Below are 17584 nucleotides of genomic sequence, written 5' to 3'. Positions count from 1 at the left end.
GACCATGAGGATTACTTCCCTTCGACGCGGATAAATCATTGAGCTGGAAGAACAGACTTTATTTGGAAACTTGTGGTCGGGAGAGATACCTCAACAGTTTTAACAGCACAATGCTACGAACAAGTGTCTTTCATTCCAGATAGAATTTATCAATATAAGGTAATATTATATATAAAACATTGATTTATTCATTCGTAAGTCAAAGTTTTCACACATTTGTAGCAGAAATAACCATATAACCATATAAGTGATGAAGACAATGTGATTTTTTTTTTCAGATCCTGCATACAGTCCAGCAAAATGGTTGATGCGTGGTTTGACGGTTTCATCCCATCATCATTTATCAACATTAGTGTAAAGCTGTCTGTGAGAAGCTGCAGCAGCAATCCTGATGCCAGAGAAACATCGATGGATGAAGAACCGCCTGATGATTCTTATGTTGGTGATTCATTTTCTGCTGTTTTGGAAAGTGCCTTTCCTTGGCTGCTCAACTGGAACAACAATCGTGAAACAGACACTGCGATGAGTGTTGACAAAGAAGAATTGGATGGATGTGAAAATGTACTAAATGTTTCATACATGGCTTCTTTCTTCTCAATTGTTCTATGTTCCATGTGCATAGCAGTTTTTCTTACATTTACCCTTTTACTTCTGTTCATGAAGAAGCGAAAGCAGTATTGTGGTGAAAAAATTGTAAAACTGGCCGAAAATAATTCAAAGGATAACGAAAAAACATTTAATGCCACAAATAATGATGCTGTGCCCAGGCAACAAGAGATTGGAAAAACTGATAATAGTGAATTAAAAGTTCAGAATATTGACACTGTGCAATCTGTTAATGAGTACACCCAGCAGTCTCGTCTTATACCCATTTTACTTCCCTTTTACAGTTCAAGTAGAAAATTGTCACCTATGCAAGTGGTATCCAGGCCGAACGTAGTAGAACTTTTCAGTTGTACTGTGAATCATTTCCTTATGGAACTTGATCATATTTTAGGAATGACAGCAGCTTTTTCAGAATCATCTGAGACATCACCAGAATCTTTACCACCTCCTAGAACACAACACAAGGGAAGCATGAAACGTCCCAAATGGCGAATGCCTACATCACGCCCTCTGTTGGCAGTGGGGACAGTATCTACCAAAGCTGAGATTCAAATGTGGCAGAAAGTTGTGGATATGGAACTGAAGATGAGATGGAATAAGACAGCTCCAGAATTGGACGTTAGTGCAGTGCAGGACCGTCGACTGAGTACCGTTTTGCAGTTTTATCAGCAGGCTTGTCCAGTTAAGCCTGAACAATGGTCTGCAGCAACTTTGATCATTAATTATGTACTGACACTCCTACAGAATGAATTGGTCTTTGGATGTGTGGAGGAGGATCAGCCAATTAAAATTGTGGACTTTTGCAGTTTTGGCAGCGCTGCCAATGGCACATGCATTGGAAAAGCAAATCGTTTTAATGTGATGCTTTTTTTGCATCTTAATGGCAGTTTGGAGTTGATGGTGTTTCATTATGGTATGCATGAAGACATACCTGCTGGAAAACTTTTATTGGGTGTGAAGGAGCAGGCGTCAGGATCTAGAAGTGCAGTGCACAGGTTGTTGGTCAGGGATTGTGTTGGAGGATCATTTGGTCATTTCCTTTCACAGAAGGAAGTTATCCAAGCAACACAGAGCCTGGTTGTCAATGCTGTGGAACGGCTAAAATCAAAGAACTTATCTGCTATAGAGTGGTTGCCTCTGAAAATTTATTTGGCCCCTTATGAAGACCTTGTTTTGTGCATTGAAACAAAGATTCTTAATGGCAATGGTTTGGGAATGGCACAGATTTTAGTTCATCTAACACCAGCAATATGTGTGACACCTCATGAATGTGACCCTTTGCCTGTGTTGTATGCTGTTCCACAGATGGCCTCACTCAAAGGCAGTTCTACTCAAGCCACAAGCAATCGAGTTAGACCCAGCATCATGCGAGATCGAAGCCAGGGCATCTCTGCTGACTTACAGTGGCAGCTTAGCAACACAAATGTTGTATCTTCTTTTATGTCATTTGCAGACCGAAAACTTAAGGCCTGTAGTATAGAAGGATGTCATGTGATGTGTCAGCAGATTCTGCGAGCTTTGTTTTCACACAGTGGGAAAGACACCTTGCTGCGCAGTGGTGAAGTGCATCCCCATGTTTTAGATTCGGTTGTTTGCTTTCTTCTCCTGGAGAGCCATCCAGGGGCCTGGGAACTTTCTTGCCTACCTGATCGTTTGTCTGACTGCATTTTGTTTTTGAAGGCTGCATTGCGGAATGAATGGATGCCAGATTTTGTTTTACACAATCTACACCTGCAGAAACAAATGCCTGCACTAAAACTGTTGCCTCTCCTTACATCTAAGCGGCAGGAAAATTTGCTTGCCAGCTTGCAGTCTGAAGATATAGAAAGTATGCTTGCATTTATTGATGCACGACTTCAGGAAACAGGACTGAAACAGTGTATGAAAGATGACTATTCAGAAGAAATGTGGGAATATGAGTTTTTCATTTTTGGATAACACGATAATGCAAGTTTGTTATTGTTATTGAGTATGGCAAGATAATGAATTGAGACTACATTATATTTCAAGCTGGTAGAAATTCTAGTAGAAAAAGTTCCATGCATGTGTAACCAACAGTCACTTCATGCTGGCTTTGGGATTCATCGGGACTTCTACTCACACTGAGCTTTCTGACCAAGAAACAGTACCATATCTGTTTCTTTTTTGCATGAATTAGTTTTATTATTTATTGACATTTACAGAATATTTCATCTGATTTACAGATAATTTATGGTGCCATCATCTATATTATATATATGCTCACCACAAGACTTTCACTCACGCATGTATAAACATGGGTATGTATCAAGCCATTAGTCTCTATACAATCATGTATATGCACAGAGATGCATCGAGCCATTAGTCACCATACAGTCATGTAAACATACTACTCACAATCACCATACCATCATGTATGTTACACAGGTGCAAGCACAGATATTCATCTAGCATTTGTTTCTATACATCATATGATCATTGTTAGGAAACTAACATTTCTGTATGAAATGTGGATATCTTAAATGTAAATGTTTTTAGTCAATGTTACTACAGCTTTTCCTTATTTCTGATGCTTTGTAAATGTAATCTGCAATGCAACTGGCATTCCAGTATCTGACACCAAAAGTGTAAACAAAAAAGGTGCTTAAAATATTTTTGAGGAATAAAACGTTTACAAAGTTAATTATATTTTCGGGATATAGGGAGAGAGTACTGTTCAGTTTCAGGACAAAAGAGGCAGTTAAAACATTATGAGTTTGTTAAACTGTAATGCTGTTTATGGCATTTAAGCAGTTATGCCCATTCTATTATAGCAGTCTCTTATGCCTCTGTGTTTAAGCCAGGAGGGAGAGAGAGCAGACTCAGAAGTGTGGAGACAATGTCACACACATGCATATTTATTGACTTTAATATGCTATGGTCTTTCAATACTTGTATGTTACATTTTAAAATTGTTTTGTTTATAAGCTTTGAAGTGCAAGTACTTAAGAAATGGAGGTGTCTGAATATTTTTGATAATTAGCCAGGAACTGGGTGTTGTCTAGGTGCTATCCTTTCTTTAGGAAGGTTTTCAGACCAGTGTATCGATGTGAAGCAGCTCCAAGGAAAAGGGAGGCAAGATGCTGGTGGTGATGATGAAAATAAAAGTTGTGCTAGCTGCCATGTTTGCTCATTCCCCTATCCCACTCTGTCCCTTTTGGTTTTTATTATGTTGTGAGAGCATGCAACAGATATATTTTTCTTCGTTTGGAGCCATTAATGGCATCTATAAATACATTTCCTGTAGACTAATGGAGTGTACCTGCAAAATTTGGTGAGGATCAGACAAACCATGTGGATTATTGCAGGTTTTAACCCCTGCTACACAAACACTCCCACCACACCTGTATAAGAATTTAAAGACTTTTTAGACTGCAGTTTTCACTTTTAAGATATTGTACTTGTGTTTAATAGTGTTAATTTCAGCACTTTTGTATTTTGTCACAACTTTACTACTGTCTATAATGTAAAATGTTTTTAAAACTGTTTTCTCCCAAAACTACTGTTAATGATTTGCAGATATTGCATTCATATAATTTCAGATTTTGCTTGTAGTAAAGAAAAGCTTTTGACAGTAACAATATTTTATTCATCCTTGCAGAAAATTAAGAACATCAGAATTTGTCATTACAATAGTGTCAATCACACACCCACACTTTCTCACACAAATTTTATACAATTTACAACACTAATTCATAAGTTAACATCTTAAGTTGAAAAGTCTGCCTGCTGCCAGGATAAAGAAGCATTTTATATAAAATTATATAAAGAAAAAAGGGGTAAGGGTAAAGGTAGTCCCAATAACCATATGGTTATAAAAGAGTGACAGTTGTTAGAGCCCTCACTTTTCTTAGGGCCATCTCTCCCTGGCTGCCATGCCTTCCCCAACCCTTTATGCCTGCAGCTTCAGAACTAGGCTGCCCCTTACAGGTATTGAACTTGAAAGTATGTCTGCACATATGCACCATGGGGATTCAGATGTATTTGCTCTAACCACTATGCTATCTTCTTTTTATAAATTAAGATGTTTATAAATGTGTATATGCGACCCTATGCTCCTTGAGGAGTAACAAGGAATAAACAACACATACATGTGTATGAAAATATACATTAAGGTGTAACAAAATTGCAATCCCACCATTAAGATGTTCTTCTTGCCAAAGTTTTCAGCACTCACCTTGTACATGTATCTCTTTTGGTGTACCTTTTAACATTATTTTTAATACAAAATTGTGTACAAGCCAAAATGTTGATATAAGACTGCTGTTGCCAAATACAGGTGTGTGGATAAAATAAAATGATCTATGGCATCAATCTTTACTACTTTACTTTTTCACTGTTTGTAAACACTGATTATTTTTACTGGTTAGAACATGCATAAAACACATATTCTGTTTTAAATGTAGAGCCCGAAGAGAGTCTGATGACAGTAAATCATATCAAAAAAAGAATAATGAACAGGTAGTGGTGCTTCTAGAAATAATGCCTGTGGAAGGTGTTCCAACAGTTAAAATGTAGATTCGTCAAGGTTTTGTGGCTTTACATAGTTGTCATCTCCAGCTGTTGGCTGACTTGAAATATATACAGGTAAAAAGCAGACTGCTAGCTATCAAGATGGTGAAGCGGGTAGAAGAACAGAGTCATCTTGGTCTGGTAGAAATAAAGTTAAAAAAAAATAAAAATAAAGTATATACATCCAAAATGCAAACTGCAAGATATAAAAGGTATTAAATAAGTTCATTTCAATAAGACTAAAGCTAAGTAAATTATTAGGGTCTGCCAAACAAAATATTGGGGACTCTGACCCTAGATGGCCTTGACGTTTTATAAACATCCAATCGTTGATTTACCTAAGTGCATATAATAATGTCTAGGTTGGCATAATTAATAATACTTAGAGAATAGTTATAAATGAACTGCATTAAGTGATGTCTGATTCAAATGATCAACTCTATTTGTCACATTTTAGCAGTTTCAACTGTTTTGGCATTTAAAAGGAAGACTTCTGGGCAGTTTCTAAGCAAGATATATTTTAGAAATGATTTTTGTGAAGAAAATGTGTGAACCTTGAGCTGGAACCAGGGAGATACAAAGGATAAAGGGGTTAATGCTTCTCATTTGATTAGATTTTATTTTGCTACAATTATCATTTCGTATTTTCTACATTCCTATACCATGTCTACCAGTCAGCACTTACCAAATATATCCAGATGATCTGAAGCACTGTAGTGGCTATTATCTGTAAATCACACATGCTGATGTAAATAAACTCATGGCTTACAGATATTAAAAAACAGCGCACAGAACATGATCTTTTACAATATATACATACAATAAAAAATTTTATAAAACATGTAAAATTCTTGCTAATAATGGTATTTCTGTGTATAAAAAAAACTTTGGTCCAGTGAAGTTGGAAGAAAAAAAAATAAACCTTAAGTTAAACCTCACCAACAAGATTCTTTCCATATGTTAAAAGTGGAACATACCTTTCCCCACAAATTCACTTTGATGCTGTGAGGTCTGGAGAGTTGTTGCTCCATTCAGGCTGACACCCTCTTCCTCCTCATCCTTGCTAACTTCATTGATGTCCTGGCAGTTTTGTAGTGCCTGGGCAGCCATCAGTCGGAGTTTGCTCACACGGGCCATTATGTCTTTGTCATCTCCATCACTAGAGAGCTCAAACTCGGGTGCAGTCTTAGTACTTTCCCCACTACTCGCTGGCAGGCACACATTTATTTGTTGTGCCTGGCATCTCATTGGAGATTTTCCTTCCAAAAGCAAACCAGACTGTAAAGGTGTGAAAGAATCATCCAATGCCCACAAACTTGAAACTTGATGAGAACTGTCATCAGGTAAGTCATCAAGACAAGAGACTGCTGGGGCAGTAGGCAAACTGGATGCATGGGAAGTAAACTCAACTTTCTTTATGGCCGAGTCTTTGGTTAGTGAGTTGTGTACTTGGCCAGCTGATGATTTGTCAAGTTCTGAGGCACTTTTTGCTGTGGAGCTGCTTATGACTAGAGAACTGGTTCTTGCCAGCTCAACATCTTCGCCTTCATCGCTTACATAATTTTTTGGAAAATTTTTAGATGCATCTTGAGAAACTGTGTTAGCTGAATATGATCTGGTATCAGACTGTTGAAGTGTCTGACCAGGCTTCGGTGTACATTCATCTCTAATACCAGTTTCTGTTCCAAGATCTGCATACTTGTCCAAAGTAGGATCAGTTTGCACAAGAAGCTGTTTACCAGCTGTTACCATTTCATTTTTCAATTTTTTACTGTCTGCCAACAAACCTGATTCAGTTACTGTGGCATTAGAAGATTTCTCTGGAAACAGATCCGTCACATCAAAAGACTTGAGGTCTTCATCTTTTCCCTCTGATTCAGCTCCAAGGTCCTCTGCTGCTTCATACAAAGCTGATGTAAGTTCTTCCCAGGTGTTAACCTGCTCAGCATAATTCACTCCTTCCAAGGAATCTTCATCAAATGAAGTGGAAAAGAGCACTCCTTTGCCTATCAAAGTGTCATCAAGAACTGGATCATCTGTGTCCAAGTCCACTACATTTTTGGTTGACATTTCTTTAACTGCCACAGCAAGGAAGGAAGAATGTGGTGTGACATCATCTTTCTCATTAATTTTAATGAAGTTTGGGTGATCTTCTCCAGAGGATGAAGAATGAGCAGGAGACCACAGACATGATCTGCTGGTGCCTGAAGATATGGAACTGCCAGTCTTTACAAAGCTTTTATTTAAAGATGTCACAGTGGGTGAAGTCACATCAGGAGGCAGATTGTCTTCCATCAGCTTCTCTGAACTGACGTCAGACCCAGCTCTCTCTAGAACAAAGATACAGATGTCCATATATCTTTGGTTACTGGAAGTGAGCCAGTAGATTAGGTGCAAAGTTTTAGGTATCTGAGCACAGTGCTAGATAACAAACTATCTTTCCAGAAGTACCCTAACATTGTTTCCAAAAGAGTACATTAGTACTTGAAGAATTTCGGTGTCAGTGGCCCTGTACTTGAATCAGTATTGCAGCATGATCAAGAACATTTCAACATTCAATGTGTAATTGTGTCATGGTATTCTCTGCATTAAAGATGAGGGTGGTCAAGATTGCCAGCCACATCACTAGCTCACTATCAATACAAAGACCATCAGGTGATCTATACACCAGGGTTGTGCAGTTAAAAGCTGTCAGCATCATCACAGACCCCTCTCACCTGCTACACCAATTTCAAATGTTTTGCTCTGGCTGTAGCTGCTGGAAACAACTGGTCACCAACAAGAAGGATATTTTGTCAAGTCCTTTTCACAAACTGGGATAGCGTTCTTGACTAACAAAAGTACCTAGTATATAAACTTTAATGAAATAAAAGTTCAAAAAAAAAAAAAATCAAGAAATTAACCAAATAACACACACCAATTAACATAAAAAAATCTTATCACAGAATTTTACATAGCATAATAAGCTCTTTTTGCAAGAGGGGTCCAGGCCTTACCAGTGTCAGTGATCATATCCTGCCACATACGCCGTATATCCTGCTCCAGAGGGCTGCGGTGAATCAAGTCATGTTTAAGAAAGGCATTCTGCTCTGTATGAGACCAAAGGAAAATAATGTGAATGAATTTTCCTTCACAACAGTAATTCCATAAGAGACGAATGCACATCCCGAATGTGAGGGTTTTTCCACAGATAAACCTTGGATCTTCTTGTGCATTCTGTATCAAAATACCACAAATACACCTAAAATTGGGGAAAACTGCAAAATAATCTAGACCAGTATTTTATCATATGGCCTTAAGGTAAATCTCAACACTTTGACAATGATAGCAACAGAAATAGCCATTACTGACCAAATGCTATAGTAGGATTCTCTACATTCCAGTCTTCTGCATCAGTTTGATGGCTGAAGGATGTGTGGTTGGATGTAGCTTCCTGCTGCTGGAGTTTTGTGCGAGACCCTGAAAATCTAGGTGTATTTTTAGGTGTTGAAAAAGGGTCCTGTGAAGGTGATGCTCCAACTTTGAAATGATCTTCTTCTGCTGCTCAAAATAAACATTTAACCACACCAATGATTTTAGACAAATGCTTACAAATGAATTGCAGATAAAAAAATATGATAGCAAGTAATTTTAAAATGCAATGAACTTACTTGAAATTAAAAATAAAATTATTTTTAAAATGATGCGCAAATATTTTGTGTGAACATGAGGGCATTCTTGCAAACATTTGCCTTAAAAAGTGGGACTGTGCAGTTAAAAATTAATGTTGGAGAGCATTTCTTGTTAAGCATTTTAACAATATTTATAACAAAACAGTTTCCAAAACCAAACTTGACATCAAGCCAGTGCTTACCTGCACTCTGGTCTTTAACAAGAGATGGCGAAAAAGTGGAAAGTATTACAGGATCCTGCAGATGATTTTTATGTCCTTTATCTTCTTGCATGACTGCATTAACAACCTGTTAATAAACAATTTATATGGTATGCAGGAAGAACGGCTGTTAACTGTTGATGTCTTCTTAAATGTTCATGTGTGTAGTAATTCCCTTATCTCACTGCACTACTGTTATTATTCATCCATCGATGATGACCGACAGAAATACAAGGTCAAGCAAGTACTACCTAGTGAAGAAAAATACTTTCATTGGAGATAGATGACAGAATAAAATCTGTGCATAGTATTTAAAACTCTTAAAAATTACTCCAAAGGTTGAAACAAATGTAACTTGTTTTGCTCGCTAAGGAATGCAAAAACACTATTGAGCCAGCATAGCTTCTTTGATTAAAAACTACAATAACAAAAAACTGATGCATCTGATAAAAACCTTATCAATAAGTAAGTTGTGTGCATTATCACTCTTGTTGTTCTTGACTTTAAAAAGATCATCTCTTGATGAATGCAAAACCTTGACAGAGTTGCTAGCTTCCCCTGGTCGCTTTTTCTCTGGTGTACTGGCCAGAGGTTGTTGCTGTCTGTAGGAGGATGGCCTCACCTTCGGAGTCCCTTTCTGTAAAATTACCTTTCATGTGAGATCTACTAAATATACCAACAAATATAAACACAGCAGTGAACTATGTATGATTTCTGCTTTGATCTGCTATCTGAGGTAGATGGTAGTTCGATGTTAATGAGACATAGATTCTTTGGGAACGGTGCAGGATTGGCAAGATATGCACATGTATACAGGCACAGGCCCGCAAGGACACACATTTTCACACCTCATTTATATCAATTTATATGGATAGCGCCACTGACATGCTTTGCAGGAAAGTTGTCTGTCACTCTCTGCCGACTGACATGTCTGATGATTCTTGGTTGCAAAGTAGTGCTCTTCCCTTTGAGAAGTTTTGTATTTTTATTTTGTGGTAATGACTGCATTTTGGACACTGAATGGGGGTGTTGACTTCCTTGTTTTGCTGATGGAACACGTGATTCTCTTTGTGAAGTCATCTCTTCCTGGGGAAACCTAAATAAAATAAACCTCTGATAATTCATAGATAATGTGGAATGACGAAAAACAATGAGTCTTTGCCAGAAAAGTTAAAAGGTATTAAAAACAGTGTGAATTTTGAATGATTTCGCTTGTAATCCTTTTATTTCACACTCCTTGGAATGCTACTATTTATCAATGGGTTATCTCCAGTAATAAAGAGTGAATGAGGCTAACATATTAGTCACCAGTGTTCTATCCAGATCTGACAGCAAAAGTTACCTGTTGGAATTGTTGCTACTAGTGTTCTGTGTTTCAAGGCCAAAAGCTGTTGGATGAAACTCTTTCGCTATGTTCCTGCGGGATGATGTTGAGATTGCCTTAGCAATGCTCATGGCAGCCTCAGGGGTGTTCTCTGCATGAAAATATTTTGTAGTAGCTTTCATGGTTTTTGGCTAAGATGGCAAGCTGAAACTTTGGTGCCGAATAAATCCTACATTTTGCACATTAAAATTTAGTGCTTATAAGAATTCTGCCTCAATAAGTTATACTCTTTTAACTTCTTTAAATGTTAAGGAAAAAAAATGTTCCCAGTTTCTCGCAATTTTTAATCTTTTGACTTCTTGAGATCTATTTAGTGATTATAATTATTTTCTTCCAGAATATAACACATTGCACTACATATTATTTGATTTGTGGAGAAGTAGTTAGCCACAGGATTTATTGACACAGATCTATTTTAAAAAGTGAATGGAAAATAAAAAATAAATATCCTTCTACCAAGGTACAAGTACATTTTACTTAGTCTGCAGAAATCATAAGCTGACATTTTGAGCTTATAGATTTTGTGTGAAAATGACCAGCAAAGAAGTTAACAACAGATCTGAAGAGATGAGGAAGGAGTTACCGTATTCTGGAGTCAGTCTTAATAATTGTCCTGTTGGGGTTGTTCCACTGTGGCCTTCTGGTGGGTCAAAAGTCACAGGAGGAGATGGTGCTTGGAGACCAAGGCCCTGGGACAGCTGAACACGACACAATGTCTTTAGATTCTTGAAAGTATTTCATGTTATGAAAAGCTCAGCATAGAAAGACTGCTAGAAATGCTTGAAATTCTGCACTGTAACTGGGTTAAATTAGGTAACACAAGAGGGCTTGTTTACCACTACTTTACTGTGGAATCTGACAGTTCTTTCCTCTAGTGATCAGACAGAACAGTTCAGTTAGGAACAAAACCTAAAAAAATAAAACTATTACAAAGTTTTCTTGTCTTTTGAAAGAAAGGTAACATAGATTGTATAACTTACTATTGTTCCACTGTGAAACTGTCTGCGAAGAACAGCAATACTCTTCTTTTTTTTGGCAGCTGTTTGGACACTGTTTCCCTAATATTTAAATAATAAAGCACTAAGGAACAGGTTTGAGCATCACACACACATTACCATGCTTAGTTACACATTTACTCTACTATTATAGTCAATAAATAAAAATACACTTTTATTGTCAAGCTGTACCTATATTTTATACCAGCAAGAATACCCCATGTTGTCCAGTTGATGTCTCTTAATGTGACAGGCAGTGTGCTGGGGTGGGCAAAGGAAGTGAGAAGAGGAAGGGAAGGGAAGATAGACACTGTGATGCTGCCTACTGCTGTAAGTCTCTCACAGGAGAACCTCTAGCACAAAGCCAGCTGCAACAACCAACACCATGCTCTTCACCGACTCCCTGAGTGCACTCTGGTTGCTGCCAGGTGAAACCACTGATCTTTTTAACAAAGTGACTCTACAATGGCCTCAGAATCTTTGCCAAAAACCTGTGCATTGATTTTGATGGAAATGGAAGAGCAGGCAAACACACCAATAAACAGGGTGTTTAACATCTACATCCACAACCACTGACCTCCACTTTCTACAAAGAAATCAAGCCTCTTCTGAACACAAAATTAAATCTGACTGGAGACCCAAGAACCTTTGGTACACCCCTCAACAAGATCATTTCAATTGGATCTAAAAACCCAAAGCCCTATCTTCTGCATGGTATGGGCTGTTTCTGTGTAAGAAAACCCTGACAAAAATAATTACATATCCCACTGAATGTGGTTCTGAGGAACAGACTCTAAAAGCTCTAGCCAACAAGTCTAAATGCTTGGACTGACAGTATAGCACTGCCAACCATTTCTAGAACTATGAATAATAAAAACAGGGAACCACCTGAAATAATTCCCAAAGTGTATTCTGTCTCAGATTTGTAATATGGAGCCACAAGTATCATCTTTCAATGGGTAAAATAAAATTATGATGCTCTGGAGAAAAATACACAAACCTAACATAGTCTACAACTTTACCACATACAAAAAGGGTGTTTCTGTAAAATTTGGTTATGAGTGGGAGATGTTTTGGGTTTGGAGAGTGGTCAACCAGAACCACACACACTACTACTGTATACATTTTCACAATCTGCTACAAGAGTAAAGCTTTTTTATTATTCTGGAACATAAGCAAAAGTGGATGATTTGTTAAAACTTCAAGCAATAACTGACCTTAATGAAGCAGCATTGGAAATGTAAGCTTGTAATGCAGCTTTCTGTGTTTTCAGGTGAGCAGCTTCATTGCTCAGATCTCTCAGCCCCACTGTCAGGAAAAATGTTTTCAGAAATATTAACTCAATTGAGACACTGAAATATCAGTTTCAGTAGGGCATAAGCACTTGTAGCTGACCACTGAATAGACCTATAGTTATTTTACTATTATCGTCTGTTCTTGAGAAAATGCTGCATTCAAAAAGCGGAATGATATCTCTACAGTGTTACACACATCAAAATTTCTCATATGATGCAACAATTGAATCGATAACATTTTCACATCATAACGACATTTTATCAAGCATTTCAAAGATAAACATTACTACTTCTCCAGCTTCCTTGTATGGCAGACCTAAATCACATAAAGTAAAAACAATGAGTGTATAATAATATAAGCATCAGATATGGTTCAGACCTGTGCATGCCTATAAAGTAGTTATAATGCAAAATCAATAATCACTGCAAGAATACTCAAAACAAATAGACTTGACAAGCACACCTGATTGTAGGTAATTTATGTACATAATCAGGGCCTGGTTCCAAAGGTGCAAAAGGCTCAGAAGATTGAGCTGCCCACCCTCATATATGTTGTCTACTTGTCGCTGCAACAGTAACAGCCATTCACATGCTTGAAAAGCCATGGAATAATAAAAATAAGAGAAGAGTAATCAATTAAAATTTTACTAAATAGGCTGTATTCCAGCCAAAAGATGGATGTGATTGGTTTGTCAACTTTGGACATGCACTTTAGGCATCAATACCATTCTCCAGTTATTACTGCACAACAAACTCGGTTCCAAGAACAGTCACGCTACTAGTCATTAAATGAGTTCTCTGGCACATGTTGTTACTCTAGCTGACTGACAGGAAGGTGAGGAAAGAGATTCATAGCCTGAAAGAAAAAGTTCAAGAACTTTAACATAGTAAAGATGAAGAGATGATTCTGTTTGTAACAACAGCTTCAGAAGAGGAAAGCACACTATCAAAATGAACTCACTCTCATTTCTCTTCCTTACCCTTCTTATTTCCAGCTCACATTCTTTGAGCAGGAAATGTGGAACACTGACTTTTATATCTGCTGCATCAATGACACAACGCTGTTGTGTCCTGTTTATGACAGAGGAGACTATCTCTCGCTGTTCAGCCGTACTCTCAATGAAATGTTCAATACTCTTCCACATTTTTCGTACCTAAGGAAATATTATCAACAATGTGTCATATACAGTTCCTATGGTGCATGCAAACATCATTTAATTCCATTGCAGTGACTTAAAACAATGATTGTGACAGGATCAACAAAGTTTTTATGACATATGACCTAATATGCTATTGATAAACAGAAATGATAAGAGGTCTGCAGGATAAACCCACCCGTTGAACTCGTTGAGCACACTCTGCAGCATATGCATTCACATCTATGTCTGAACCAGTAGATGGTTGAAATTTTGGCTTGGGGCTGAAAGATATTTTGAAAATAAGAAAAACTTTTAAACTAAGGACTGTGGTCTGGTGCTTAAAGCTAGGAAATGGGACCATGCCACTCCTTTCCTTCATTTTCTGGACTGGCTACCCATTCGTTCTCGCATTTCAGTACAAACTGTCCATACTATGTTCAAATTTCTTTGCTTGCTCTTTCCCTATTTTTCCGAACTTCTCCTTCCTTATGTCCCAGCTAGATAACTCTGCTCCTTGTCTGATGACTGTTTCCTTACTATTCCTGTTACCAGAACCACAACATATGGTCACAGGATTTCCCTTTTTCTGTCGCTTTGAGATTGAAGGAAAAAACTTGTGCAGTGGCTGCTGCTTCTGCCTCTTTTGGGTAATATCATTGAACATGTTTAGACACCTATTGCACTGTCATTATCTCACTACTATTGCTCTTAATCTTCTTTGGAGTCATGATTGAGGATTATCTTATTAAAACAAAGCACAAAAATCACTAAATAAGAAGGATGCATACAGATAAGGAACATAACTGTGTCGCGAGCGCGAATGATGACATGCTGGTCGGTCATGTGTGGTTCACGTGGCTGTTCGCTATCTGAAATTTTGTTTGCTATCCGAGACAAAAATTTCAAGAAATTTTTGTTTGTTATCCGAAATATTTGCTATCCGAGGTTCCACTGTATTTCTCAGTGACTGTAAAACTAACCTGATGATCTTACCACAAGAATTCGTCCATTTTTCAGTGACTCTAAAACTTTTTTTGAGACCAGCATTCATTATTACTATTATGTTTGTGTTTTGTTTTTTAGTAAAATGATTTGAGCCTGCCTTTAATGGTGGGAAAAAGCAACATAGAAATAAATATATTATTATTATTTTTAAACACGCACACATAAACATGCAGACACTATGCAAAGCAAAAATATAAATAAAGTTGATTTAGAGAATGCTTTACCCACTATCAAAGGTAGGCTTAAAGTGTCCTACAAAAAAACCACACACATATGACAATAATCATGGACGCTGGTCTCCACTGTGCACCAAGCTTGCTGTGACAGCACAACATCAATACTCTCCGAGCAATAGCATAAAAGAAAGTCTGAAAATAACACTGCTGATGCACTGATTAAAAATCTAAGCTAAGGCAAAATGGCATAGATGTGGCAGTAAAAATTAAATTATCCCAAAAAAGAAGAAGGTGTCACAGATATAATACATGCTAAAAGATATTATTTCATTAAAACTTTGTAATTGCTAAAAAAAACGTTTAAATTAATATGTATAGTATACGAATTAATGCTTTTTGGAAAGTTACAAAAAAAGGCTGTAATGGAAATTGAGGATGCTATACCATAAAACAAGTTGCTGCCAAAAAAATAGGAAGGTAATTTAGACTTATTCCCTCCCTCTAAAAACTGTCGCCTATGTTGTTAACATGAACTTGCTGATGTTTCAGACAAAAGTTAGCACACAGAAGCAAATGAAAAAATGAATCAAATTTATAAGGTAAGCGTTAATACTATGCAGGAGAGACATGACCATAAAATACGATATCAGTTGTCTTTACAAGAGAGAGAGAGCCATCAGCATTACCTCCCAATGGAGATCTTTTGAGTAAGTTTGTACATCTCCTTCTGCTTACGATATTGAAGTTCTTGAATTCTTTTGGTCAGCAGGCGAATCTCTTTTTACCAACTCCCTGTAAATCAGACACAGCATAATTGTGGCACACACACGGAGAGAGAGAACACACCATGATATCATGAGCTGGACTGAGGAACCTCAATTATAAAGTAGTCATCCTATGCTATCACTGCCTTCATAGTGTGTTCTAAGGATACCCATCCAAAATGTTGACACTAAGTTGGTTGCTCATGTGAACCTCGCATCAGACAAGATACATTTGGGTGCATCTCTTTCTCCAGTCCTAGGGTCTGGAATGCCTTACCTCTCTACTGCTATCACAGTGACCACTTTCGATGCTTTAAAGCTAAATTTAAGACCCACTTTTTTTCTGTGACTACCTTCAGTAGCCCCATCATCTCTTCCTCCCTCTACTGCCCTGGTTTTAAAGCTTAGAAACTGTGCTACTATATCTGGTTTGAGCTGTTCTTTAGTTCCAGTGCACTGAGCTCACTGCCAAGCAGAGAAATGCACTTAAAAATTATCATTATTATTAAGGGTTAGCAGCTAGAACAACAAGTAAATGTGTGTTTACAAGGCTGAATAATAATTTGTAATTCATTTATAAAAGGGCAAGTTTAGTACTGAAATACACAATAGATATGTATTTTGATAATTATAATATGTATTTTACTTTTTAAACCATCATTATTCACTACACATTTGCAACACTCAAGACTATCATTGCCTTCATTAAAGCCATATGACAAATGTTCTGGGGTCATGTGGAGCTGCATGTGTTAAAAGTAAGGCCCAAGAAGCAACTTGGAACAAAAAGACGTACTTTTGAAAGTGGTAACATGATATAAGTAAAAGAATTTCAAATAGACTACTAGTGATCATCTAAAAGTAAAACAAATGGAATAAGCATTTTCCGTATGGTGTCGATCTGACAAAAGTTTGTACCCCATGCTTGACTGACAAATACAACTATGAATTATAAGAACTCTTAAGTACGAAAAAAGGAGCTTTGTCCTTTAAAAATGAAACTAACATGACTACAGAATTTTATTACAAATATAACATGATCTCATACATATTACTTACTCTGAATATTCTTGCCACTCTTGTCTTGCAGCATTAAGGACTCGCAAGGGTAAGCAACAGAATTTTTCTATTTCGGATACTTTCACACTGCTCTGTTTTTAAGAATAGCAGGAACAGCTCACGATTTGAGGAGTGATTACAGGACGACGCAACAACTCTTCCTCTTTTATCCCTTTGCAGCACAGAAACCAAAAAAATGTTGAAAACAAACATGATAGTGGAGCTCAATGGATTAAAAAAAAAACAAAACAAAAACAAAAAAAAAACAAAAAAAAACCAACCTTTCCTCTCTCATACACACACGCTCTTTTATATGAACTCTTTGTGATGAGTAATTCCTTTCTCCAATGAATAATGCCTTGTTCAATATTTTGTTATATGATTATCTGAATTTTTGCTCTTTGTCATGTTATCTCATCACGTTGTCTATAAAAATTAACAACAAAACCTTATCTCTATTTCATTCCTTCTGACAAAACTAGTGAGAACTTGGTGTTCTTCAAGAAAGCTCATGACAAAGATGCTACTAAGGAACCAAAAATAGAACAGAAAAAGTCAATTTTTAAGGTGAAAAACCCTCCAAAACATTCCCTCATTTTGATCTGGCTTGAGACTTGGGCAGGGGTCAAATGCTCAACTTGGCTACGTTACCAGCCTGATTTCATGACATGGCGTATACACATACAACTAAGTAGAATATTAACCTGGGCAGAACTTTTCTTCCTCCAGGTGACATGAACAGTGATGGCATTAATTGCGT

General features: G+C 37.2%; 2 protein-coding genes across 2 annotated transcripts in view; one reads left to right on the top strand and one right to left on the bottom strand.

Annotated features, from left to right (window-relative positions):
• The first annotated feature begins 1 nt into the window (after window position 1).
• Window positions 2-4938, top strand: LOC112553775. Its single transcript, XM_025221213.1, has 2 exons — window positions 2-159; window positions 279-4938. Exon 2 carries the CDS (start codon window positions 301-303, stop codon window positions 2542-2544), a length of 2244 nt encoding a protein of 747 aa, XP_025076998.1. The 5' UTR covers window positions 2-159; window positions 279-300; the 3' UTR covers window positions 2545-4938.
• The window catches only part of LOC112554389, an 18793-nt gene continuing 5399 nt past the window's right edge, over window positions 4191-17584 (bottom strand). The window contains exons 10-25 of the mRNA XM_025222148.1: window positions 14017-14101; window positions 13662-13835; window positions 13145-13247; window positions 12604-12694; window positions 11730-11807; window positions 11372-11393; window positions 10975-11089; window positions 10350-10482; window positions 9893-10103; window positions 9462-9644; window positions 8990-9095; window positions 8488-8676; window positions 8133-8225; window positions 6114-7466; window positions 5822-5863; window positions 4191-5274 (exon numbers count right to left, since the gene is read on the bottom strand). Coding sequence (XP_025077933.1) covers window positions 5234-5274; window positions 5822-5863; window positions 6114-7466; window positions 8133-8225; window positions 8488-8676; window positions 8990-9095; window positions 9462-9644; window positions 9893-10103; window positions 10350-10482; window positions 10975-11089; window positions 11372-11393; window positions 11730-11807; window positions 12604-12694; window positions 13145-13247; window positions 13662-13835; window positions 14017-14101 — 3019 coding nt within the window. The 3' untranslated portion in view covers window positions 4191-5233. The remainder of the gene's footprint in view (window positions 5275-5821; window positions 5864-6113; window positions 7467-8132; window positions 8226-8487; window positions 8677-8989; window positions 9096-9461; window positions 9645-9892; window positions 10104-10349; window positions 10483-10974; window positions 11090-11371; window positions 11394-11729; window positions 11808-12603; window positions 12695-13144; window positions 13248-13661; window positions 13836-14016; window positions 14102-17584) is intronic.

This window comes from Pomacea canaliculata, linkage group LG13 (genome assembly GCF_003073045.1).
Source record: "Pomacea canaliculata isolate SZHN2017 linkage group LG13, ASM307304v1, whole genome shotgun sequence".
NCBI classification, from domain to species: Eukaryota; Metazoa; Mollusca; class Gastropoda; order Architaenioglossa; family Ampullariidae; genus Pomacea; species Pomacea canaliculata.
This window is presented reverse-complemented; position numbering and strand designations above follow the sequence as displayed.

Excerpts from the sequence above, each read along its gene's own strand:
- LOC112553775 (XM_025221213.1), top strand. The coding sequence starts at position 301 with ATGGTTGATGCGTGGTTTGACGGTTTCATCCCATCATCATTTATCAAC.